Source organism: Vulpes vulpes, chromosome 3 (genome assembly GCF_048418805.1).
Source record: "Vulpes vulpes isolate BD-2025 chromosome 3, VulVul3, whole genome shotgun sequence".
In the NCBI taxonomy this organism is placed as follows: Eukaryota; Metazoa; Chordata; class Mammalia; order Carnivora; family Canidae; genus Vulpes; species Vulpes vulpes.
Genome location: NC_132782.1, coordinates 102,961,421 through 102,988,827, shown reverse-complemented (window position 1 = coordinate 102,988,827; position 27,407 = coordinate 102,961,421). Strand labels below are relative to the sequence as shown.

The window sequence follows — 27,407 nt, the reverse complement described above, 5'->3', positions numbered from 1 at the left end:
GCTTAAATAAATGTTTTAATTTTTCTAGGATGAACATTAAATATTAAAGGTTTTTTTAAAGTCACACATGCGTATATTAAGAGCACTGTGGCAGTGCTTACCTGTCACTCCCCCCTTCTCCTTTGCTAACAGAATTTCATTTTTCTGGTATTCAGAGAAAATGTGCTTGTGGGAGTTCCCTCAGCTCCAAGGAAAGAACCAGGAATAGTCTAAACCAATTATGAAGGTCTCGGTCCTCTTTGCCAATGAGTGGCTTAAAGGTTGGCATGTGACCAAAGGTTTAGTCAAGGAGACATAATTACAGTCACTAATGTCCCAGTCCTCTCTGTAACCATCTAAACCAGAGTTTAGAGGTTGGCATGCGACCAAGTTTTAGCCAATGAGATGTAAGGGGATGTCTTCTGAGGAGTTTCTGGAAAAGGTTTTTCTCCCTGATAAAAAAGAGACAGAGGGAAAGAACCTAACTTTTTGTTTCCTTCGTGCTTTTGGATATCGTCGCACGAGGATGTAGTATCTGGAGCTATGGCTGCCATCCTGTGACCATGAGGAAGAAGCCAAGAAAATCCCCCCAAAAGTCTGTTTTTGAGCTGTTGAATTAACTAACCCACCAACCTGCACACTTCTTATTATGTGAAATAACAAACTCCTATGAAGTGGCTCCTAATTAGAGCCACTTTAAGTAGTTGCCATATGGTGTGTTATATTTTTGTGCAACTTAAAAGCACCCCAAATGACATGAACACTCTAACTTGGTGATGTTTAGCTTCTTTAAAAAGGTGTGTGAACCATCCCTGCAAACTTTTCCATCAAGGCAGCACACAAAGTTTATTTATTTATTTAAACAAAGACACATCCCTAACTCCAGGTGCCATCCTTCACAACCTGAGATTCCATCTCCACAGCCCCTTCTGCAAGGCTCCATCTGCTCGCCTTTGAAGGTAATGGCTGCCCCATGTCTGCAGTTTGGGCCATACTGGTGGGGTTTGGCTAACTCTGTCAATAATCTGGGGGCACTTCTATTCAGCCCTTCTACCTTGGGGGGTATCTCTTAGGCACACCTGGATCCCTACCCTCAGGGGATCTCCAGAACTGAGCTCTCAATTCCTGACTCAGCACACCCTCAGAGGTAGGGCCAGGTAGTTAATATAAATGAGTGCCCCAAGCCAGGTAAGGACTGCGACACTGGGAAATTCATGCCCCTAGAAAAAGACACACATTTTATGTATAATTTCCCAATTTAAAAAAGTTGATGACTTTTTAAGATACTTCAAGTACCTTAAAACTCTGTGTGGACCAAGCCAAACTTATCTGAACGCTGGATGCAGCCTACCAGCTGCTGGTTCACAACCTCAGGATTATTCACACCTCATAATCACATAATAATTATACACAGCTTTAGGACAGCCCAAGCCCTTTTCTGTTGTCCTCTCCCAATGTAAGGATGGGAGAACTCCTGTGTCTCAAGACCCGATCCAGTTACAGGAAAGAAAATCCTCTTACCCTTCCCCAAAGGCCAATGACACTGGGATGGGTGCTGCCCTTTATACAATGCATCCAAAACACATGAGGAGAAATGCAAGGGCTCAACTGTTTTCAGGCGAAAGGATTCACTGAGGGAGGACCAAGGCTGTTGAACAGATAAAGCTCACAACTCAGAGGGACACGTGGGTGGCTCAGTGGTTGCGCGTCTGCCTTTGGCTCAGAGCGTGATCCCGGGATCCTGGAATCAGGTGCCCCCAGAGCTGGGATTTAAACACAGGCACCCCTGTTTTAGAATCCAGGCTTTTAACTAAATCTAATATACTGCTGTTTTTTTGTTCCATTTGAACTAGATTGTGGGGGAGAAAACTGATGAGAAAAATATTAAGTAACATAAGGACATCATTTTTATGAAGTTTAAGAACAGGCAAAACTGATGGTGATGGAAGTCAGAATAGCCGTTACTTCTGGGGGGTATAGGGGAGGTACTGACTGGGAAGAGGCGTGAAGGAACTTTCTGGAAAGATTTCACATCTTGATCTGAGCAGTGGCATATGAAGACATACACCAAAATTAATTTAAATCTGGACACTAAATTTGTGCACTTTACATCCTCTACTGTATGTATATTTTTCCTCCATTAAAAGCTCATTAATAGGGGATCCCTGGGTGGCTCAGCAGTTTAGCACCGGCCTTTAGCACAGGGCATGATCCCAGAGTCCCAGGATCGAGTCCCACATCGGGGTCCCTGCATGGAGCCTGCATCTCCCTCTGCCTGTGTCTCTGTCTCTCTCTGTGTGTCTCTCATGAATAAAAAAATAAAATCTTTAAAAAAAAAAAGGAGCTCATTGATCATAGTAATAGTGATAATAATGCACAAACACGGAGGTAATAGGTGAAGATCTTCAGTCTGGACAAGCCTCCATGAGAATCTCCACCAGCTGCAAGAGGGACCCTAACACTCCCTTTTTACAGCCGGAGAAACTGAAGCCAGAGAGGAGAAGACCTCTGGCAGCACCCGGGGGTGAGCCACAGCTGGCTGCAAGTGCGGAGCTGGCTGGCGGGCACCCCCCACATTTGCCCAGGCCATGTGCCCGCCCTCGCCCTCCCAGCCGTGCACCCAGGCGTTCAGCTGCCTTTTTCCCTTTTTCAGTCACAAGGCTCCTGGGACCCACACGGCCTGCCCGCCTCCGCATTCCTGGCGGGGACAGCAGGCGGGGGGCCCAGGCAATCCCGGGGCGGGGACAGAGGCCCTGCAGCGCCCGTGCAGCCCGCGCTCACCCTGCAGCATGCTCCGGTAGGCCGTGTCGGCGATGGCGTAGATGTGCGGCGGCATCTCGTGCCGCTTCTTGCCCTTGTACATCTCCACGATCTTCTCCGAGTAGATGGGCAGCTGCTTGTAGGGGTTGACCACCACGCAGAAGAGGCCGGAGTACGTCTGCCAAACAGAGAACCCAAGCTTACTTCCAGCACTAGGTAGGTGTGGGGGATCCCAGCCACCCAGTCCTCGGGGGCCCCACGCAGCGACGCCCACCACCACCTGCATTTCATATCCACTGAGCGCCTCTGGGTGCGTTTTCTCCCTGCAGCCTCACAGCGAAACTGCTAGATGCATTCACATTGCCATTCCAGAGATGGAGAAACTGAGGCTCAGAGCGCTAATGGGAAGGCCATGGCATCACTGACAGGCTGCATATGGGGGAAGAGGAGCGAGGGCCAAAAACTGGGTCTCTGGACACCCCCATGTTTTTTTTTTTTAAGATTCATTTATTCATGAGAGACACACAGAGAGAGGCAGAGGGTGTACCAGGCTCCCTGTGGGGAGCCCAATGTGGGACTCGATCCCGTGACCCTGGGATCACACCCTGAGCCAAAGGCAGATGCTCAACCACAGAGCCACCCAGGCACCCTGAGTCCCTATGTTCTATCTCACAGCTGCGTGCTTTCCGACAGTCGGGGTTCGGACCCCGGCCCCTCTCCTGCGTGCTGCTGCCCCTCACCGCCCTGAGCCTCTTGGGCTTGGGTAGCAGCTTCCGCCTACTGAGCGCTTACTGTGTGCCAGGCACCGAGCTCTAAGCACTGCGTGGGCACCTATCTGCTCACCGAGTCTTCTTATCCACCCTGTGACAGTCCCTCTGCGATTTCCCTGCTGCCCGCGCGGCAGATGAGAAAACAGGTTTGGTGAGGTTGTCACCAGGTCACACAGCTGGCAGGAAACTCAGAACCCCCCAGAGCTCACACGTCCTGGACTGTTAACAAAGCACCCCCTCATCTGTAAAAAGAAGGGACCGGCACAGCTGTCCTTAGGAAGGAATGGTCCTGCCACGCACTACGGCACCGACGCACCCCGACATGGAAGCAGCCAGCCACAAAAGGTCGCATGGTTTAGGATTCCATTGCCAAGAAATGCCCAGGACAGGCCAATCACAGGGACCGGAACAGATCTGGTTTCCAGGGACTGAGGAGAGCGAGATGACTGCTAAGGGCTACGGGGTTTCCCTTTTGGGGTGATAAAAATGTACAGGCTAGAAAACGCTGATGGTGGTGCTAACTGCCTCGGAAATGTATCCTTAAAACTGGCTAACGTGGTGAGTTCTAGGTTATATGGATTTTACCATAATTAAAAAAAAAAGTTGTCCTGCCCCCACCAAGTAAGTGCACAGGAGCATCTGGAAATAATCAGAAGAGGGAAAGGGGCGTGAAGGCCCTCGGCAACACCCCACCCCACCCCCATGCGTGTGCACACACGAGCAAGGCGCTATCATTGGTATCGCTGTCCTCTCCTAGACATCAGATTTTCCCCTGGGCTGAGGTCACAGCTCAGTGGACAGACTCCATCCTGTCCGACAGGAACTGTTTTTTTTTCCCAAAAGACATAATCAGGGCTGCCGGAGGCTCTCCTAGCCGTGAAGCAGGCCCTCCCTCCAACTCCCCCTAGAAGGGGCCAGAGGAGGAGCAGATGGCCCATCTCGGGGGGACACGCAGGCCAAAGCACACACCAGAGAGGGTGGGCAGCCTGACCAAGGTCACAAAGTGAGACCCTGGCAGCCAAGCCCAGCTCGGCCCACTCCCAGGCCTGAGCACTGCCTGGGAGGCTGTCCGACTTCTGCTGATCCTATAGACAGAGGAACAAGGCATCATTAATTCACTCACTCCCTCATTCATTCAGCGTGTATATCCTCAACACCGTGCCACAAGGCTCTGCAGAGGGAGGCAGAGGCCAGGTTTAAAGACAACAAAAAAACACAAGGTCCTGCCCTCAGAGGGATTTCAGCCAACGGCTGCAGGTGATGGGAGGAGGAGGGTCCCTCCAGGGCTCAGCCTGCTAGGGGACAATGGTGTGTGATGGCCCTGGGTGGCAGGGGGACAGTAGTCTTCAAAAGGTACAGGATTGGTGGGGGAAGGAGGGCATAATCTCCCTGGTTCTCACCATTCCCCTAAAAAGGCAGGAGTGAGGTCAACATAGGGCCTGTCTAAACGTCATCAGCCACTTACTGAGCACCTACTGTATACCGGGTCTGTGCTAGATGCTGGAGATAAATACATCAGTGGTAGCGCCTGCCCTCAAAGAACCCACAGATCAGAGAAGGGATGAGGACGTTTAAAAATAATGTCACAAGAACAAGGACAGAGCCCAGAGAAATGGGGGAGGAAGGGAGAGAGGGTCCTAATCCACACGGGGGGGGGGGGGGGGGTCAGGGAAACTTCCAGTTGGGTGGGGGTGCTCCCTGCCCCTAATCTTCACGGACAGGAAGGTGTTAACCTGCTTGGGAGGTAACAAAGGCATGGAAGGCAGCAGGGCGAGGGGCACATGGGTGAGCTGCAGGCAGTTTACTGTTTTTGGATCATGAAGAGGAGCGAGCGAGGGTGAAGGGTGAGGTTCCTGCAGAGGGAGGCAGAGGCCAAGACCTGCACTCGGCCTGACTGGTCCGCTGTGGGCCCCTCCTTCATCGGATCATCCAGCCCCCTCCCTTCATCCCATTAACACCAGTGCAAGTGCCCTGGGGGCAGGAGCACCCCTTTCCTCCTCTTTGGGCCTGCATACAGTAGGTGCTCACTAAATACTTGCTCCATAAGTGCCTGAGGGGTAGGTTAATTACTAAAGCTTCCCTGGAGCAGGGGCTGCAAAGGCCTTATCTCTGTGACCTGGGGCTTCGCCCTGGGCCGGCACACAGCAGGTGCTCAGCAGATGTTTGCTGCGCTGGTGCCAATGCTGTCCTAGGGCAGGGGCTCCACGTCCGGTTCATCTGTGCCCTGGTCCCTGGCCTGGGGCCTCCCAAGGAGTAAGTGCCCGATCAACCGATCAACCATCAGTCATCTGGATGAAGGTCAACCCACTCCCACCTCTCCCGCGGGTCTTAACCCCACCTCCAGATCTTTCTGGGCCGTGCCCACTGCCAACCGCCACACCCCTGTTAGAACGTGGGGGTCATTTATGGCCCAAACCACCCTCTCACCAAGCCTTTGACCTGGAGGCAGTAAAGGGCCGTGGTTAAGGGTACAGAATCGGGTACTGAGGACTTGGTTTGAACCTCATTCTGCTACTTCCTGGCTGTGTGACCCTGGGCAAGTCTCTTGACCCCTCTGAGCCTGTTTTTCCTCGACTGCAACATGAAGGTGTGACGTAAGAGATCCTTTACAGGCTTGCTGTGAGATAATGCAGGCGAAGCATTTAACAGAGGGCCCAGTAGATAGCAGGTGCTCAATAATGTTAGTGACCATACCACGCTCCCTCTATTTCATGATGACAAAAACCTTGCCACCTTGGAACCTTCGCATAACCTGGAATGGGTCCCCCCCTCAGCCTCCCCAGAGCCATTTCCATCTCCCCTTTCAGGGCTCATCCTAAATGTCACCTCCTGGGCCGCAAGCTGCGTACCAGGGTATCTCCAGCCCAGCATGGGGCCGGGCACAAGGCAGACACTCAGTAAGTACTTGCTGAATACAACAAACAGAAGGAAGGAGGAATGCATGGCTCTCCCAATCCCATCACCAGCTTCTGAGGAAGGAGCGCTTTCCTCCTGTTGGCCTAGGACAGCTCCCGGGGCTGAGCCCCCAGCAAGCACTTAATCCAAGATTTCAGGAGAATCTGAATCTCTGTTCAGTTTGGCAAATCTTTCCAGGGCACAAGGACCCGAGTCAGGAAGGGCTGGGCAGGCAGCAGCACGCCCCACGCAGGGTGGTCGGCCTTCAGAATCTGGAGGCTTGAGCTCTGTCGTTTAACCCGGTTGACCTCAGCAGACCCAGCCCCCCTGCAGTTGGTGATGTCTCTGCCTCCCTGTGCCCCACAACCTCCTCTCCAGCTGGCCCAGTTCAGAGCTCTCAATAGCCCCCGCCTCCTGTGTCCCAGCCAGGATCCCAGGGTCCCCATGCCACCAGTGGGCCCCAGCCACAGGCCAAGGCTTTCCCTCTTGTGACCGTATTAGGAAGTGACTCCAGTTTTTCCCTGACACTTTATATGGTCAGCCACAGAGCCTTGGGCAGGAGACTGCTCCCTCGGCTGCCTCCTCCGGCAGAAACGAGAATCAGTGGGTGAGGAAGGTGGAAGGCACACGGGGTTTCAGCAGCGCGGCCCAGGGCAGAGCCTTAACTTTGCCCTAATTACCTGCGGGATTCGTGTGAGTGGCTGAACACCTGAGCCTCTTCTTCCCCACGTATGAAACGATGGAGAGGAGCACCCGGGGGGCTCAGCAGGTTAAGCGTCCACCTTTGGCTCAGGTCATGATCTCAGGGTCCTGGGATCGAGCCCCACGTCGGGCTCTACCCTCAGTAGGGGAGTCTGCTTCTCCCTCTGCCCATCTCCCTGCTTGTGTTCTCTTTCTCTCCCTCTGTCTCTCTTTTGGATAAATAAAATCAGTTGGAACAATGTAGGTTAATTGTTGGAACAATGTAGGGAAGGGAAGTCCGTAAGCCGGATCCGTAACTTCGGGATAAGAATAAAATAAAATAAAATAAAATCTTTTTTAAAAAATGATGGGAAGATGTATATTCTATAATATTTTTTTAAATTTGTATTTATTTATGATAGTCACACAGAGAGAGAGAGAGAGAGGCAGAGACATAGGCAGAGGGAGAAGCAGCCTCCATGCACCGGGAGCCCGACGTGGGATTCAATCCCGGGTCTCCAGGATCGCGCCCTGGGCCAAAGGCAGGCGCTAAATCGCTGCACCACCCAGGGATCCAGAGATGTACATTCTTTACCAGGTTATAGTGCAATGTCACGACGTTCAGGACATCTGTCGGAAAGACAGAGTCCAGGAAGAATGCAATTTACTGCAGCTTTGATATTTAAGGGAAAGAAAGACTAGAAACAACCTAAATATCCATCAGTGGGGGGACCAGCTTAAAAATTATGGCATGCTACCATTAAAAAGAGTACATTTATATGTATACAAATATGCATATATACAAATATACATATATTTGCCTGTGAAATATCAGCCACCATGAAATATTTCTGGAAGCCTATGTAAGAAAGGTCTTCACAGTTTCTCTATGGAAGGGAATGGAATGGGGATGAGGGACGCCTGGGTGGCTCAGTGATTGAGTGTCTGCTTTTGACTCAGGGTGTGATCCCAGAGTCCTGGGATCGAGTCCCGCATCAGGCTCCCTGCATGGAGCCTGCTTCTCCCTCTGCTTATGTCTCTGCCTCTCTCTGTGTATCTCTCATGAATAAATTAAAAAAAAAAAAGAATAGGGATGAAAGGAAAAAATTGGAGTATCCTGACATACTATTTAATATTTGCATGTATTACCCATTCAAAACAACATTTTCAATCTGACTAGATAGTTAACAACAAACACAAGAAAAAGCCACAAGACAAGATACATACTTCTTATTTTTAAATATTCTCTTGTGGTCTTTGCATGGATAGCCTTGTGTTAGTGGAAAGCTTCTCTGAAGCAATAACAATCCAAGAGGTCTAAACATTGAGCTCATGGAGCTCAATAATGGGAAGCTTCCAGCTGTGTTTTCTTTCTACCTTCTGAGACCTGGTGCAGTTGTAGATCTTATTTCCATCCTCCAGGACCCTCGGGGACTCAGGAGGTCTCTGCTCACAGCCTGCTCTCAGCATCCCCGGGCAGATACTCCTTCAAGTCATTGGGCCAAGTGTCTAAGATGAAAACATTGTCACCTGCTCGATTTTGGAAGGAAGGCCTCTCCTTACCTCTTGGTCTTCCCAGAATAGTGCAATCAGAACGAGGAAAATATCCTTTGGGGTTCTTGGGTGGGGAATTTGGGCTTGGAAACCCAATGGATAGGGAAGTCCATCTACATTTGCTCTGGATCATGTTCCCAACCCCAAGCTGTTGGCATAGGGGTAGGAAGTCCCCCTGTTTACAGAGATCAAGCAGCTTGGAGATGAGTGCACTGAACCAGGTATGAAGAAAAAGTAGGTGTAGTGATCAACAATGAAAAAACTCAGCCCCGGGAAGGGGACTCTCTCCCTGGAAGACAGCAGGGAGCAGTGAGGCCTATGGAAAAACAGTGCCCACACCCCACCTAACACAGCAGTCACCTAGCAACCTGGGCCCAGGGGTATCAGATCCTCTGCTTTTTCAAGCAATGACAGAAACTGAGATTTTCTTTCTTTTTTGGGGGGGGTGGGGTGGGGGGGGGTAAGGTGGATAGGGAAAGGAGATATACCAAATTAGCTCAATTATTTTTAAAAAATCACTCACTCTGTACCAACAACTTGCAACCTAGTAGGTGCCCAAGAAATCATAATTAAAAAGTTGGACTTCTTCCTTCTGTGCACTTAACGGTTGTCCAGCTCCAAGCTAATGGCACCCATGGCATCATCCCCACCTGCCCTAGCCCACACCCATCTCCTCCTGCTCAAGCTTTCAGCTACCCTCACACCCTTTACCATCCACAGGTAGTCAGTCACTCCAGCCCCGGAGGCAGAAAGCCTTGCCTGGATCCCAGCTCTGCTCACTTCCAGAAATAGGACCGAGAGCAGCTGAGCTCAGTGCCCTGGTCTCTGAAATGGGGTACTAGCCTCACTGGCAGGTTAAATGAGTAGTGGTTCAAAGCACTGGTCCCAGAGCCAGCCTTCCTGGGTTCAAGATCCAGCTGTTTCTCATCACGTTATATAAGTTTTCTAAGGCCTAGTTGTTTTTTTTTTTTTTAAGATTATATTTATTTATTCATGGGGCGGGGGCACGAGCAGAGCAGGGAGCCTGATGCTGGACTTGATCCCAGGACCCTGGGATCACGACCTGACTGAAGACAGATGCTTAGCCTCTGAGCCACCCAGGCACCCCTCTAAGCCCCAGTTTATCTGCAAAAATGAGACTAAAAAAGCAGAGCAGAGTCTGAACCGGGTTCCTTCCCAGGCAAGTCACGGCAGCTCTCTGCCTCGAACAGGTCAAGGGCAGGGTGGGAGGTCGGCACCGCTCTCCCCAGTGGTGTAAAAGGACAAAACGGGTTGGGAAGGACTCGGGACAGTACCCACCACAGGCAAGGCTCACACTTTATTGAGCTTCCTCTGCCTGAAACCCTTGCCTGTCCCTCAACAGAAAGGACAGAGCCAATGGCCGAGTGGTCCTACTGAGCTCCTGGCAGAGAGCCTCCAGCGTCCAGAAGGGCAGGTGAGTGCGGACGAGGGCTCACATGCTTGTGTCATGTGTGTACCATGAACAAGTAAGGTAAGAGCCTGCATCTCAGGGGTCAGACACAAGACCCCATGGCTTCCACAGACTCTTCTAGAACCAAGAAGACAGGGGTCTTCATTTGAGGTGCACTTTGCAGAACAGAGGGGAATGTTCTCTTCATTAGCTGGGCCAAGTCAGGCTCCCTGGCTGCCTCAGCATCACCTGCCACCCACCTGCTCCCAAGGGACACACCTCCTGCTGTCATGTGTATGCTTTCCCTCCCCCACCTCCCTCTTTATTTCCTCCATCAAGGACAACGGTTCTATTTAAGTGACTAACCTGACCAGAAAGGAAGGAGATAGGAGGAGGCACCTGGTCACAAGGCTGAGAGGCTTTTCATCTAATCTGTCCAGAGAAGCATAGCAGGAATTTAGCGCTTTGATTCATTTTTTTTAATCTGCTGTCAGATTAGATATTTTGGGTCTCGGGACCTTCATAAGCCCTTTATTATTTTTTTTTCTGATTTCTATTTTGGGATCAAATGCTATGTCAGAGGACAGCAGGTGAGATTTATACACGGGCCTGTCCTTGACCTCGCTGAGGGAGAGAACATATCTTAGATGGGAGGCCTAGAAGAGCTCCATTCCACCTCTCACTGCCCTCACCCCCTTGCCCCCCCGCCTACCCCCCAGCTCCTGGCAGGCTGGCCTTGGAAATGCCCACCCTGTACCGACAGCTCCAGGTCCATAGTATTTCCATACAAGGAGTGGCTCGGATAAAGGGGACCTTGGCTGCTTAGTTAGGGAAGTTAAGGATAGGCTTCAGCATGCTGAGATAGCTTGCTCACCTGTTAAATGGGACACATACGCTTATTCCATGGATGTTGTATTGATTAAAGGGGTCAAGGCACACAACAGGGGTTAGAGGAGGGATTTGATAATTACAGGTCGCTCCTCTGTTCCCTCTTGGTTCTTAAAAAAAAAAAAAAAGCCACTGTTAGCCACTCTGAGCTCTCCATATGAAGAATGGATAGCCAGTTAGGGCACATCCGCGGGACAGATTACATAGCCCCTCAGAGGGTAGTATTTGGGGGGTAATAGCAGAAATGTGGGGATGCTCAGCATTGACTCATACACGGAAAAAAAGAGTGAGCCGCCAGCCTATGTGTGCAGGCTTGTGTATGTGTAAACATGTACCGTTCACACGAGCAAAGAGCTCACGAATGCACCATTTCATCAGCTGCCTCTGGAGGAGGACTGAGTTTTTGTGTTTTTGCTGTGCTTCTCTGAATTTACCAACTCTCCTGTAGTAAATGTGACTTCTTTTCCTAACTAGGAAAAAAAGAAAATCCACAGATCCTTTTTCTAGAGGACAAGGATTTTTTTTAAAGGGTAAATTTCAGGCAGCAACGTGACAAGGGCAGGGCCAGAGGACGTAACGATGGAAGGGAATGTTCTCACAAGTTTGCACAGGGTCCAGGAAAAGGGACCATAACAGTGACAGGAACACCTAGCATTCTGAGAGCTGGCAGTGTCCCCAGACGTGTGCCAACTAACCCACTCGCGAGGTCGGTACTAATCTTGTGCTCATGTCACAGAGAGGGAAATGAAATTTCCGAGAAACCAGGTAATTCGCCCAACGGATCAGTGTGCCCTTTGTGAGAAGCACACAGACAAAAGCTAAATGGAAGGACACTCCTGTTCCCAGCAGCTTGATACCGGGGGGCCACCTATGTCCTTGCTCTGGGGAGTTGGTCCAAACCCACAAGGAACAGGTGTACCCCCTGTGTCACATCGCCCCCCATCAGAACTTCCTGTGGGGATGACAATGTTCCATCCCGTGCTACCCAATACAGCAGCCGCTAGCCTCCAGTGGCTCTTGAGCACTTGACATTGGCCAGTGCAACTGAAGAAATGAATTCTGATTTCTAATGGACTTGCATCTAAATTTAGTTAGCCACACGTGCCCAGTGGCTACCCTAGTGGACAATGCAGCTCTTGGCTGCTCTGATCTACACCGTTGACCCCAAGGAGCCCCGGCTCCAATCTAGGAATTCCCACTTGTGACGGGGAAGGCCTCCACGTCTCCTCCCACCTGGATGCCCAGATGCTCCAGCCTTCCCAAGAGATTATGAGCTCCCCCTCATCTCCAAGATGAAGGAAGAACAGGAAGTACTTCAGTGAAACCTGTTGAGCATTGGCCACACACGCTGGCCTCCGCATTGGTGACCACATAGCATCTTTGCGCCTCCTTTATGTGGGGAGGGTGGTTATTCCCACTTCACCAGTAGGAAAACTGAAGCTTCAGTAAGTGAGAGAATTTGTTCGAGGTCACCGAACTAGGTGGGGCAGGACAGGGCAGGACAGGGGTGAACCCAAGTCTGAATGAATTCTAGCTCTCCATGTGGCCTCCCTCGGGTCAGACTCTCCTCCTCCCAACCTGTACCCCAAACACATCTTTAAAGCTCTTCCTCCCTTAGAGGTGCGGGAAGCCTGGGAAGAAGTGACTGGCTGTCCCCAGATACTCACGTAGATGAGTCCCGAGAAGTATCTCTCCCTCAGATTGTGTAGCACAGAGGCTTCATTAAGGCACGTCAGCTCCGCCATGTCCTCCACCTTGGAGAACTTGGGTGGGTTCATCTTCTGGATGTCATCTTTGCCAACCGTGACCTTCTTGCCATTCTCCACCAACTCGACAATCACCTCATCCCCTTTCTCCTCCTTGATGCTGGCTGCCTCGAAGCCTTGCTTTTCTGAAGGGACCCAAACCAGCTTCTTGGCAGCCCAGTCAGCCTGGGCGACTGGGCTGTTGACGAAGTTTTTGTCCACAAAGAGAAACTTCTCATCATCACTGAGCTGGCCTTTCTGTGCCATGGTGCCTGGTTGGTCCCCTGTGGAATGAAGGAAAGGACAGCATCAGACTCCAGCCAGAATCGAGCCCTAAAGACAGAGGAATCTGTCACCTCGCATGCCTAGGAACACAGTCTGCAGAGACATTCCACAAAGTATGAGGATGTGCCCTACGGTATTGTTTATATGGTCAAAGAATGGAAACAACCAGAGCCCCTCAGAAGAACATCTTCATCATTGAAGAACATCTTCATCCATCATCATGGCGCTGGACACATCAACCACAATATTTTCTTTTTCTTCTTTTAAGGTTGATTTATTTATTCATGAGAGACACACAGAGAGAGGCAGAGACACAGGCAGAGGGAGAAGCAGGTTCCCTGCAGGGAGCCCGATGTAGGACTCGATCCCAGGACCCGGGATCATGACCTTAGCCCAAGGCAGATGCCCAACCGCCGAGCCATACAACAAAATACTATGCAGGGGTTGGTATGGTCTATTTATAGGGTGAAATATTATTCAGCCTGAGAAAAGGAAGAAAGTACTGATTGATACACGCTGCAACACAGAGGAATCTCAACAAAATTACGTCAAGTGAAAGAATCCGGTCACAAAGGGCCACATGCTGTGTGATCCCATTTATATAAAATATCCAGAACATGCAGATCCATAAAGATTGAAGTAGATTAGTGGTTGTCAGGGGCTGGGAGAGTGACAGCTCAGGGGTATAAGGCTTCTTTTGGGGGGAAATGGAAATATTTTAGAATTTATTATAGCTGTGGATATACAGCTTTGTGAAAATGATAAAGGCCATTGAATTGTACCATTTATTTATTTATTTATTTATTTATTTATTTATTTATTTTAATTTTGTTTAAAGATTCTATTTATTTATTCATGAGAGAGAGAGAGACAGAGAGAGAGAGAGACACAGGCAGAGGAAGAAGCAGGCTCCATGCAGGAAGCCAGAAGTGGGACTGGATCCCAGGTCTCCAGGATCAGGCCCTGGGTTGAAGGTGGCGCTAAACCGCTGAGCCACCCGGGCTGCCCCTGAGCCACCCGGGCTGCCACGAATTGTACCATTTAAATGAGTGTATAGCTTGTGAATTATAGGTCAACAAGGCTTTTTAAAAAATAAAAGGGAGAATGGAAACAGTAGGTATAATATCCCACTTTTATTTTAAAATATATAGAATAATATGGGCAAAAAAATTGTGGAGAAATACCCACTTTTGAGTATACTTTAGGAGGGGATTTTTACCTACTTTTTTTTTTTTAAGAGAAAAAAAGAGAGAGCATGAGTGGGGGCAGAGGGAGACAGGGAAAGAGAATTTCAAGCAGACTCCCTGCTAACGCAGAGCCTGACACGGGGCTCCATCTCATGACCCAAAGATCATGACCCCAGCCAAAATCAAGAGCCAGATGCTTAACCGAGCCACCCAGGCACCCCAGAGGGATTTTTAACTTTCTATCATTTTTTTCCAATTTCTTTTACAATAGAAGATTATTCCATCGTATGTGTATAACACATTGTGCTTATCCCTTCTTTTGTTGATGGGCACCTGAGTTGCATCCATGTTTCAGCTATTGTGAAAATGCTACTGTGAACATGGATATACTTTTGATGACCTCTTTTTATCACATTTGTAGTTTTGTAATTTTAAATTTATGATCAACAAAAAAATAGATTTTTTTTCCCTAAAGACCTTCAAACAACCCATACACATGAGAAAAAGATGCTCAGCCTCACTAGTAAATGAATTAAAGAAAGGAGCTGTTGATTTTCCCCAATCAGCTTGGCTGAGGTGAAAGTTATTGGTAATATCCAGTGTTGTCAAGAGTTGTAGGGGCTGGGCCTCTGTACACACCATACTTCTGGATGGAAAAACCTTAAAATCTATACAAACTCTTTGATCTGAAATTGCATTTTTCTTTCTTTCTTTCTTTCTTTCTGTCATTTGAGAGAGAAAGCACAAGTAGGGGGAGGGGCAGAGGGAGCAGGGAGCCTAATGATGTGGGGCTCAATCCCAGGACCCCAGGATCAGGACCTGAGCTGAAGGCAGATGCTTAACCCACTGAGCCACCCAGGTGCCCCCAGGGATGTCTTCTTAACTGGGACATCCACACATCACGAGTAATTCCCCTGAAAATGCAGAGTGTGGACTTCCTCTTATGCCAAAATTCCTTTTCTTTTAATATATTTATTAAAGGGTCATTTACATGCCATAAAATTCTCTCATTTGCAAATGTACAATTCATTAACTTTTAGCAAATTTTCAGAGTTGTGCACCTATCACTACAATAAAATTTGGAACGTTCCCATCACCCCAAAAAGGGTTCCCTTGTGCCAGGCTGCCATCACTCCATCCCCAACTGCTGGCACCAACTAATCTACCCTCTCTATAGATTTGTCTTTTCTAGACATTTCATACAAAGGGAATCATACAAGATGTGACCATTGATCATACAAAGATGTGTATGATGTATTTCTAAGTTAAAATTATACCTAAATAGCATCCTCAGGAAGAAAAAAACAGATCTCAAAAGCATTAGGCAAAGCCAAAGAAGCCAGACCCAAAAGGCTCTATTACCTCACTGATACACAAATCTAGAAGAGGCAAAACCATCATGAGAGGAAGCAAAGCATAGTCAGCTGCCAGAGGCAGGGAGAGGAACTGACTGCCAAGAGGCACAAAGGAACTTTCAGGGGGATGAAAATGTTCTATATTCTGATTATGGTGGTTACACAACTGTATACATTCATCAAAACTCACTGGGCCAGATACTTAAAAGCCAGTGAATTTAAAAAAATAGTGAGTTTTCCTGAATATAGATTATATCTCAATAAGGCTTATTGAAATATTTGTAAGAGAATCTGTCTTGTGATTTGGTACATATGTAAATACATTTTTAAAAATCTAAAAGACTGGGGCGCCTGCCTGGCTCAATCAGTGGAGCATGTGACTCTTGATTTCAGGGTTTGAGTTGGGTGTAGAGATTACTTTAAAAAAAACTCTATGACGCTATAAAATATTAAACTATGGTTCTCTGGTCCAATGCAGGAGAATTTGAACATCAGTAAGAAAAATAACTATAGGGATGGAAAGCAAAGTATGTTTAAATCCACGAAGCATGACGATTAACATAAATTTCAAAGGTCATCCATGTAAGACAGGCAATCAAGACATTATTTTGGGGACGCCTGGGTGCCTCAGTGGTTGAACGCCTGCCTTCAGCCCAGGGTGTGATCCTGGAGACCCTGGATCGAGTCCCACGTCGGGCTCCCTGCGTGGAGCCTGCTTCTCCCTCTGCCTGTGTCTCTGCCTCTCTCTCTCTCTCTCTGTCTCTCGTGAATAAATAAAATCTTTAAAAAAAATCACATTTCCTGCATTTTTAAACTCTTGCAGGTTTTTCATGGGACGTTACCCCAGGAGCATCCCTCCTGCAACCTCACTTTTAACTGTTGTTAGAGAACACTCACGCTATTTGGAACAATGTCACTTAACAAATGTAGAAGAAACGACAAAACTAGAAATGTAGCAATTTGGGAACTCCTAATAAAATAACGGGCCCTGACGATGACCATCTGTAGCTGCTAAAATAATCAGACCAGAGGCTGCACACGTCTCCGTGCACCAGCCTCCCCTGGGGGCTTGTGAAATCCCAGACGGCTGGGCCCTCCCCCCAGAGCTTCTGAATCAGCAGGGCTGGGAGGAGCCCCAGGATCTGCTCCTTTAACAAGTTCCCCTGGGTGATGCAGAGGATGCGGGTCTGAGTCCAAGCTGTCAGACCCACGGTGTTAGATGAAAAGCAGATGCAGAGCTTTATCATCGGTGCATGAGGATGGCATCACCTAAATGTGCTAAATTAACCTTATTATCACAATAAGTTGTTGATCAGATACACGTACCTCCAGATGGGATGCCATCCAGAGCGCCACTAGCATCAAGGAAATATTCTTCCAGAAAGGCAAAGGGGAGGGGGTCGGGGGCCAAAGCGGACAAAGCCTTTGGGTCTAGTGCCCACAAATGCCGGGCACAGGGATCATGCTCAATACAGTCACGGAGGGCTGGTGGGGGGAATGCAACAAAGTCCACAGGTGGGCAGGCATAGGACAAATGACTCTACTTCATTAGCAAAGTACAGAAGAAAGGAGAGGAACCTATAAACTCAAAGGAGCTTTGAGACAGAGGAAAAATGGGAGCTAAAGGCCAACAAAGACGCGTCTCCAGCTTGATCATTGTCAAAGTGGAGTGGCAGGTGCCAGGGAGTGTGTCCTAACGTTCTCCCTACTTGTGCATGCATTGGAACACTTCCTGAACGAAAAGGTCCAGCAAGGACAATAAAAGACAAACACAGAGGGGGTGAGGGAGGGAATGAAGCCCCTTCTCCCCGCAGGGCACACGTACGAGGGCAAATCAGAGAGAAGGGCATGTTTTGCATTTTTATTTTTTTTAAGATTTTATTTATTTATGAGAGACACAGAGAGAGAGGCAGAGACACAGGCAGAGGGAGAAGCAGGCTTCATGCAGGGAGCCCAATGTGGGACTCCATCCGGGTCTCCAGGATCACGCCCTGGGCTGAAGGCAGATGCTCAACCACTGAGCCACCCAGGGATCCCACGTTTTGCATTTTTAAAAAGCCACCCCTTGCATGGAAAGCTTTAAGTGACATGCAATTGTGAGAAAAAACCCAAAATTTTGACAACCCCTCCAAAAACGTAAGAAAATTCGAACATCAACTCGATAGCCTTTATATTAGGGAATTTGTTCAATTTTTGGGGGGGGGTGACAAAGGTACTATGACTTCCTCTATTTAGGATCCTTTCCTGGGGTGCCTGGGAGGAACATGGGGCTCTTGATCTTGGGGTTGTGAGTTTGAGTCGCATGTTAGGTGTAGAGATGACTTAAGTGAATAAACTTTTTAAAAGTATTTAGAGGGGCGTCTGCGTGGCTCAGTGGGTTAAGCACCTGCCTTCAGCTTGGGTCATGATCTCGGGGTCCTGGGATCGAGCCCCACATGGCTCTCCCTGCTCAGAGGGGAGTCTGCTTCTCTCTCTTCGCTCATGTTCTCTCTCTTAAATAAACAATAAAATCTTTTTAAAAAAAGTATTTAGAGTCCTTTTCTTTCAGAGACAGAGGGAATCATTGTAGCTGAACTGACAAGCCTGGGGTTGAGGGCTGGGGTGCCTGCAGGTGGGTTACGCTGTTCTGCTGACTTCCGCAAGTTTCCATTTAAGGAAAAATATTTCTACATAAAATGAGTACAATTCTCATCTATGTGTAAGCAATGTCAATATCCACCATCTCCCATTCGGCTTGTACATCATCCCCAGGGCCAAGTTTTCTGAATACCAAGAGTGACAGTTAACACTCACAGACCCCGTACAGGCCCTGGGCTGAATCGCTCACATGCAGGATCATCTAGCAAAGACAGCACAGCCTTCGGAGCGGGGTGTTACAGGCAGCTCCACCTTACAGATATGGAAACAGAGGCTCAGAGAGGTGAAGGAATCTGCCTGAGGTCACACAGCAGAGCCAGTTTGATTGGTTAAGGACACTTAAATTAGTTGTGCAAGGAAAAGTGTTTAAAATAGGAGCCAGAGGGGATCCCTGGGTGGCTCAGTGGTTTGGTGCCTGCCTTTGGCCCAGGGCGTGATCCTGGGGTCCTGGGATCGAGTACCCCTTCGGGCTCCCTGCATGGAGCCTGCTTCTCCCTCTACCTGTGTCTCTGCCTCTCTCTCTCTCCTGTCTTTCATGAACAAATAAATAAAATCTTAAAAAAATAAAATAAAAGGCAGCCCGGGTGGCTCAGCGGTTTAGTGCCACCTTCAGCCTGGGGTGTGATCCTGGAGGCCCGGGATCGAGTCCCACATCGGGCTCCCTGCATGGAGCCTGCTTCTCCCTCTGCCTGTGTCTCTGTGTGTCTCTCATGAATAAATAAATAAAATCTTTAAAATAAAATGAATACAATACAATACAATACAATAGGAGCCAGATATACTCAAGAGGCCGGGGATGTATTTGATTTGTTCTGAGCAGTGAGACAACGAAGTGGGCTCTCTCAAATTGTGATGTTGGTCAGCTGCCTAAAAAGTCAGAAAAACAAAAAATAAAAATAAAAACAAACAAACAAAACCCAGAAAAATAAAAGGATATAGGAATCCCCACCGCCGGGAACCGTGTCTAATCTAGGATTCAGAAACACAAACTAGATCAAGTGCAAAGAGTCGGTCTCTGTCCAAAAAAGGAGCGAGAGAAGCTGGCTTCTACATAAAATATCTCATGGCTTTGATGCTTCTGACAGTTACCAAGTGCGAAATCTGCTTTAGTCAAAGGAAAGAGGAGCCTGGCTTCACCCTGGAATGGCATTTCCCAGACTGTGCTCCTTGGAACCCTAATCCCTTGAAATTAGGGGTGGGGAGTTGGGTGGGATTCAGGGAGATCAGGATACTCTTCAAAAAATAAAAAAGATTCTGCGGTTGAATCCACTTGAAAAGCACAACTTCCCCCTCGTTCCCATTCCCCCAGGCTCCCAGCCCCCCACCTCTGTCGTGGAGAGGCAGAGCAAGTATCAAGACATCCAAGACCTTGGCAAGGTCTGAATCCCAAAAGTGATTTTACGCCCGAGGCTCCTCAAAACATTTGGCCACAGACCTCTTTTCCCACCAAACCCTGATGGAATCCGACAGATGTGCCCTTGAGGAAATTCAGTGAGCCTAGCAAATTACTACCACTAATATTAGTGATCAGAGTTGCTAAATCTTTACTGGGTACCAGCTATCATCTCATTTAACCCCCTCATAAACACCAAGGTGCCCCATTAACTCTGGTTTGCGGATGAGGAGACAGGCACAGAGAGGTTAAGCCACTTGACCATAATGGCACAGTGAGCTCTGGTGGAATCTGAACAAAGGGCTATTTCCAAGGTGACCTTTTCTGCTTTGTTCGCCTTCTTTGAAACAGGCAGGGAGCACTTGAGGACCGTGGGAACTAGAGGCCAGCCTGAGAATCACCCCGGATCAGTGCTGGAGGCTCCAGATAAATCGTTGTCATCATTGCAAGAACGTGCTCCGGCCAGGCACGCAGAGTCTTCAACATTCGGGGGGCTGGCAGCTAGCAAGACGCCTCAGATCGGGCATCAGGGGAGGTCGGGGACAAATAAATAGCAGCTGGCAGGGCAGCCCAGGTGGCTCAGCGGTTTGGCTCCACCTTCAGCCCAGGGCGTGATCCTAGAGACCCGGGATCAAGTCCCACATCTGGCTCCCTGCATGGAGCCTGCTTCTCCTTCTGCCTGGGTCTCTGCCTCTCTCTCTCTCTCTCTGTGTCTCTCGTGAATAAATAAATAAAATCTTAAAAAAAAAAAAAAGGCAGCTGGCAAAAAAAAAAAATTGCCATAAATAAATAAAATCTTTAAAAAAAAGGCAGCTGGCAAAAAGAAAAAAAAAAATTTGCCGCAGCGATGGGGGAGCGCGAGCCAGTGAGGGATTCCCCGCACGCCGCGTGGAAGCAGAACCTGGCATTCTGCCCTTGCCGTGGTCCTTCGCTCCAAGCAGGGGCTTCCAGCCTGGGCACTCCAGACACTTGGGGCTGATTCTCTGGTTGGGGATGTGTAGGGCACCCCCCGGTCCCAACTACTCCCCGCCAAGGAGCCACCCTTCCTGCCGGTTGTGACAACTCTGGACGTTGCCAGATGCCCCTTGGGGGGCAAAAGTATCCCCAGTGAGAACCACTGCTTTAGAGCAAAAGCAAGGGCTCTCTTAGGAAGACCATTAAAGCCAAGGACACCCGCTACCTCGTCCACACCCACTTGGAAGGCCAACTGCAGAAGGTCACACAGGTGGAGTGAAGACAGCAGATCAGACAAGAGACAGACGCCTGGAGGGCCAGACCCCAGGGAGATGGGGGGGTCCCCACCCTCCTTTCAAGGCCTCCTCCTCCTCTGCTGTCCCCTCCCCCGCTGTCCTGCATCGGCTCCAGGGGCTGGAAGGACACTTGCAGGGTTATTGCTCCACTAAGGACAGTTTATTGAGCAAGGGCTGCTCTCAAACAGTTTGATGGAAACAAAGGACTCAGCTGCTCTCCGTGTCACCAACATTGGGCACAGCCGAGTGTGTCCGCTGTGTCCACTGTCCCGACTGCCTCGCCAACACCACACCGTTTCATCCTTTGAGCACAAATGAGCTCTTCCTTAGCCTCCGTGAGACCACAGGGGTTACAAGTCCCAGTTCTGCTACGAATTTGCTGGGTGACTCTGGGCTCTGCCTCTCTGAGCTTCGTGTTTTTTCACTTCGGGGGAACATTTTGCGCTAACATTTTAGGGCATCCGTGACTCTGCATCAAAGGGTTGAAACTGGACCAATCGAAACTGCTGAGCTGCTCTCATGTGTTTTCACATCAGCTTTACTCCCCCTCGAGGAATGCAGGGGTAAAAGATTTTGCCCTTTCTGCTTCTGCACTAATGAAAAGTGCATAAAATACTCCAGGGCCCAAATGGGATAGGATTTGCACATCATCACTACTGCTTGACAGCTTCCCTGAAGATTTCATTGCCAAGCTGCCAGCTCAAGAGCTTAGGCCAGAGACACAAACCTAAGTGTCCCCAGGGTCAGGTGAGGAACGTAGAGTGACACAGGCTAGAGGTGGCTGGCCAGCACCCTCTCACCCTGCCTAGAGATGGTGGGTCACCCAGTGAGAGGGTGGGCCCTGCATTGCCAGGTGTTTAACACACCCAGAAGTCTGAATTTAGGTACGAGAGAGAGCCACCCCTCAAATTAAATCACTGCACGTTTTTAAGTGCCATGCAGACAAAACAAACGCCCTCTGAGCCTGATCTAGAACACAGTCCACCTGCTAGAAGGCCCTCTGCATCAGAGAAACTAGGTCAAGGCCTGGCCTAGGTGTGGGAGGAGCCAGATGTGTAGAGGGAAGCAGGAGAGGGACCAGGCTCCCTGGATGCACCAGTTCTCCCGGCCCCAAGTTGTCCCCACGAGGTAACTGGACTCTATGACTAATAATAGCACCATAATTACCAGGCCCCTTCTATTCATGGGGTAACAGGCCAGGCCATTCATTAAATACACGAGCGCACTAGGTGTCCTAAGTATTCCACAAGGTGAGCATAATCTATCACTCCTTTAAGATTACAGGGATCCCAGAAAGTCACCTACATTAAAAGCCTTCCTGTGTAAAACAGTTGGAGCCCGGATTTAAAACCAGATCTGCCTGACATGAGTAGAAATGCTCTTCCCGGCTGCATGGCCTGGCCCCCTCACTGCGCATCCATCAGGCACACACCCCACCTCCCGAAAATGTGGTCCCGACCTCACTTGACAGGTAGAAGGTGGGCAGTGAAATGGCCACTTCAGTGTTGCTTTAGTACATCTGCCTAACTCATTTATTATTATTATTTTTTAAGGTATTAATTAGTCATGAGAGACACAGAGAGAGAGGCAGAGACATAGGCAGAAGGAGAAGCAGGCCCCTTGCAGGGAGCCCGACGCGGGACTCGATCCTGGGGCTCAACCACTGAGCCACCCAGGCTCCCTGCCTAACTCATTTAAATATTGTGTTTAAAGGCACTCTGGAAGGAAGTTTTTTTAGTTCATAGAGCTAAATGATTTTTCTCCCCTACCAAGAGAACGTGGTTGTTAGCAAGAGACAGTGTCGCTCCTATGGAAAACACTTATGGCGGACACCTGGGTGGCTCAGCGGTTGAGCATCTGCCTTCAGCCCAGGGCATGATCCTGGAGTCCCGGGATCAAGTCCCACATCAGGCTCCCTGCATGGAGCCTGCTTCTCTCTCTGTGTCTCTGCCTCTCTCTCTCTCTCTCTCTCTCTCTCTCATGAATAAATAAATAAAATCTTTAAAACTAAAAGAAATAAAGAAAACACTTTTGGGTTAGAGAGAACTGGTCATTTCTGGCCCTAAAAGCCCCATTGTATTTTGTAGCTTACAACTCTGGCATGAGACAGCTTATGGTAAATGTATAGTCTCAAATGCAACAGGTATTTCTCATATCTATTTTTTTTAAAGATTTTATTTATTTATTCATGAGAACACAGAGAGAGAGAGAGAGAGAGAGAGAGGCAGAGACACAGGCAGAGGGAGAAGTAGGCTCCATGCAGGGAGCCTGATGTGGGACTCGATCCCGGGTCTCCAGGATCAGGCCCTGAGCTGAAGGCGGCACTAAACTGCCAAGCCACCGGGGCTGCCCCATATCTATTTACTTAAAATGTGTATTCTGGGGCCCCTGGGTGGTTCAGTCAGTTAAGCATCTGACTCATGATTTCAGCTCAGGACACAATCTCAGGGTTGTGAGATCGAGCCCTGTGTTGGGCTCTGAGCTGGGCATGGAGCCTGCCCAAGATTCTTTTTCTCCCTCTTCCTCCTCCCCTCCCCTGCTCTCCCCCTCTTCCGTCCGCCCCTCTCAATCTCTCTCTCTCAAAAAGAAAATAATAATAAATAAAAATAAATGTGGATGGCCTCTGACTTAGCCATTGCATTGCTGGGAATTTATCTGACAAATAAACTCATGTAATCAGACAAAAATAGATATAAGGATGGTCCCCAAAGTACTCTTTATAAGTGATGGGGAGCAGCTGGTATGTTTCCATAAGAGGCTGTTTCATAAGAAGCTGTACTTTCAAATAATAGGGTATTATGCAGCTGATTTTTTAAAATGCCAAAACATGCTGATTTAGAAAGATGTTGAAGATCTATGATTAAGAGGGGAGGAAAAAAACCACCCTAATTTCCAGAATGCCAATATTTGTGTAAGAAAAAAAAAAAAAGGAAATTCAACGTAGGAAAGTTTTGGAAAGATACATGAGACTATTCTACCCATGATTACTTCCAGGGATGAAAAAGAATGAGGAGGGGATGGGGAGAGGGAGTCAGGAAGAAGGACATTTGGCCTAGGGGTGATCATGACCCCAACTGGCTCCTTTTGGGATTCTGTATCATTGGCTGCACACTTTGCTGCTCCAGGGTAAGGAAGGAATGGGTATCATGACCTTGCAAGGTCAAGCCTGCGTCAGTGAGCAAGGGGGAGTCCTGTGGCCCTTTCTTGGGGACTTCTGATGAGGGCTGTTCCTTCCAACCCTCTGAATAACCGATTCAAGTCCAAGATACGGGACTCCCCACGGCAGAAACAGCACCGCTAGCTCCTTCCTCCTTCATCTGATCCTTATAAAATTTCCTTCAAAGGCCTGCTTGGCTTTCTCCAAACTCAGCCTTTCCTCCAATGTGTGGCCATGGTTAAATTCTTTCAAGGTCAGGGGTGGAGGCCGGAGAGCCCAGGGAGCAAAAGAGCCACTGTAAAAGGTCTTCTGTTCACAGGTGAGCTCTTAAAGGATGCCATCGCGACCCTACATGAATCACAAACAGGCCAGTGTAGCTAGAATCTGTGGTGTTCCTGGCACAGGGAGGAAGTGTGGCCATGTCAACATCAAAGAAGATTCTAGGAACCATCTTCAGGGCAAATAGGAGTCGGGTTTGTGAAGATATTACAGAAAAGGGAAATTAGGGCCAAGTTTCTCCTTTACGGAGAGGCCGCACAATAGGCTTTCTGGTTCTGCCAAGTACCGGCCGTGCCACATTGAGCAAAATCCTCAAAGTCTCTGGTCACGTACATTATAAAAAACTGTCCACTGAAGTTTGCCAGGGGCCAGGCGCTGTGTTAAACCCTTCATATGCATTATCCCACTTAATCCTCCCAACAGGGCAATACCGTGGGCTGTAGAGTTTGAAAGAGCTAGATCTGCAGAATCCATTCCTCCTCCTTGGCCAGCCAAGCTATCTTGAGCCAGTTATTCAGAGCACACTAGTAAAACAGTAATAATATCTGCTCCAAAGGGTTGCTGTAAAGTTGGTAAAACGATGCCAGTAAAGAACTTAGCATGTTGACTGGCAAAAGAGCTCAACAAACGTTAGCTCTTCCCCACCCCATTTTTCGGATGGAAAAGCTGAGGTTTGCAAAGTCCAGTGCAGATGATTTCTAGGTTTGCTCATGACATTCTAGGATCCCGGTGGATTTAACACTGGACTTGGTTTTCCAGGAAAATCCGATGCCTATCTGATTTTAGAATCACACAGTTATGCCTACCACAGAAAATCCACCTGCTTGGGTTTGGGGTCCTGCAGAAAGAAGAGACACTCCACCCCCTTAAAAAAAAAAAAAATAAAACTTCCAGGAGAGACCATGTGAGCAGACAATGAGAAGACACCCTCCTTCCAATCTGGAAGAGTGTCCTCACCAAGAACCTTGACACTGGACATCACAGCCTCCAGAATGGTTCCTCTTCCCTTCTTGAAGATTAGGGGTCCTAAGTTGGCCAACTGATTCAGTCAGTAATGAGCCCCCAATGCTGGGTAAGGGACTCAGGTAATTGGCAGTTGATGAAGAGGCAAGATTCTGATGAGCTGGTTTGAGCGACCCTTCTGTGGGGCCGAGCTCCGGGAAGGGGCAGCACAGAGGAGACAGTGCCAGGGGCAGACGTGCAATGGGGAAACAGTGGGGACCTGCTCACGAATCAAGGGACAGGACTGTAGAGTATTAAAGAAGCTCATCAAAGGACTGGACGGCATCCCTCACAGCCCTCGTGAAGCCTTGGGGTCACTGACCACCGGTGCAAGAGGGTCTCACAAAGATAATCACCTTCTTCCAGAACCAGAAGTCCTGTTCTCTATTCCCCACCTTGGAAAGTGGTAGCTTAATAAACCTGAGTGGTCAAACTTTTAAAAATAAATAAATAAATAAAGCCTCCACATAAGAGAGGAGCAAGAAAAAGTCAGCTCTCTTCCCTCCCATAGGTCTTCTTGTTGGGGCTCCTCCACTTGTTCCCCATCGGCAAGAACCAGGGCAGAGAAATCCCCAGAGTCACGACCAGCAAGGCTGCAATAGGACGCTAATTTGCGAGTGAGCCGGGGATGGCTTCGTGGAAAACGCTACCATACATGGGCATGTTTGCCTCAATCTCAGCCCCTGGACAGAAAAGTAATGATAACAAACCCCTAACAAATACCTTGTACGGAATAACACGTCTATGTCAGACAGGAAAATAGAAAATCATGGTGGGTACAAGGCGAAGCCCAGAAGCTTCTTGCGGAAGGCCCCGCCAGCTCATGCGGCAGACTGTCCCGATGGCAGCCCTGACCGCCCACCACCAGGGGACAAACAATGCATTTTATTTTAAACTCAAAAAAGGTCAGTTGGTTGTTTGCCTCAAAGAGAAGATGATAAATATTTGCCTTCCTGGAAGCATTTTGTGCACTGCCCTCCCCCCCAAACCTGGTTCCAAAAAGAATATTTGTGCGTGGTAAAGACAATAGGGTCAGGGCTACAGCCTTGGCATCAGACAGACCCAGGGATGGGTTTCACGACTTGCCAGCTGGGGGACACTAGGGAAGTTCTAGAACCTCTCTGAGCCTAGGCTGCCTTTTTACTCAACAGGCATCACGATGCCTCCTTTAAAAGGTGGTTGCGGCGATTCACTGAGCTCCCTAAATTGCATCAAACATAGCTACCGTGCCTGGCACCTATGTATCCCGTCGGTTTTGGCTGTCTCGGTGGCAAAACGCAGAGGGAAGAGTTCCCTCCAGAGAGTCCACGTCCTGTATTTTAAACACTGCCAGCCACTGCCTTTGAGCCGAGCATCTTCAAGAAAACGAAACCAATGGAGAAGACCAAACAGAACCCAAGTGTGCAAGGGGCCTCACCAACAGTCGGCCTGCCCTCCCCTGGCCAGCCCCGGGCCACGCTGCAATTTAACCCATCAGTTCTTAACGCTCCACACTCTCTGGCCTGGGTTTCTAAGTAATTTCTCTTCTCTAACTTCTTGATCAGCTTTGAACGGTGGCTTTGAACGGTGCTTTTCCAGAAGCAGCAAAATCCCCCCCCCCCCCCCGCCCCGCTCTCCATGCGGGGTGAAAACGGCACCAGCCACGCTCTTTCTCACACGTTGCCCACCATCCAGGGCAGGTGAGAGCAACATTTGTACCAGCCGCGCTGCCCGCAGTCCGGTGCCACCTTCCCTAATACACCTGCAGGTCGTGGATGCAAATTGAGGCTCGAGCATCCGTCTGGGTGGGGGTCAACTGGGTTAAGATTTTTTTTTTTAAACTTTGGAGGGGGGCGGGGGGTGGTCTGCATGAACACTGGGATGTAATGAATATACTGTGTCTCAACCAGCCCTACCTCTCGGGGGACATCCACAAGCACATCCTCTAAACTGGTGAAAAACTCCCCTCTTTCTTCGGAGTGTCTGCCCATGTGTTTTTAACTGATTTAACACATTATCAAAAGAATTAAGCCAGGCTTCCAAATCCACTTGGAACATTACTGTGCCCGCCTCTGTGACTGGATATGACTTTTCGGTGAAGTTCAGTTGCACTTTGTGCCTAAAATAAAAATTAGTAGCCCGTGGAAGCTGGTCCTCTGAGATGTTAAGGGATCACATCTCCCGGATTTGCTTTATAAGA

At 48.9% G+C, this 27,407-nt stretch overlaps 1 protein-coding gene across 4 annotated transcripts in view; it reads right to left on the bottom strand.

Annotated features, from left to right (window-relative positions):
• The window catches only part of MYH11 (myosin heavy chain 11), a 112,286-nt gene that overhangs the window by 84,405 nt on the left and 474 nt on the right, over positions 1 to 27,407 (bottom strand). For all 4 annotated transcript variants that reach the window (XM_026003166.2, XM_026003167.2, XM_026003165.2 and 1 more), the window contains exons 2-3: positions 12,606 to 12,967; positions 2,761 to 2,917 (exon numbers count right to left, since the gene is read on the bottom strand). In XM_026003166.2, the coding sequence (XP_025858951.2) occupies positions 2,761 to 2,917; positions 12,606 to 12,950 (502 nt within the window). In that variant the 5' untranslated portion in view covers positions 12,951 to 12,967. The remainder of the gene's footprint in view (positions 1 to 2,760; positions 2,918 to 12,605; positions 12,968 to 27,407) is intronic.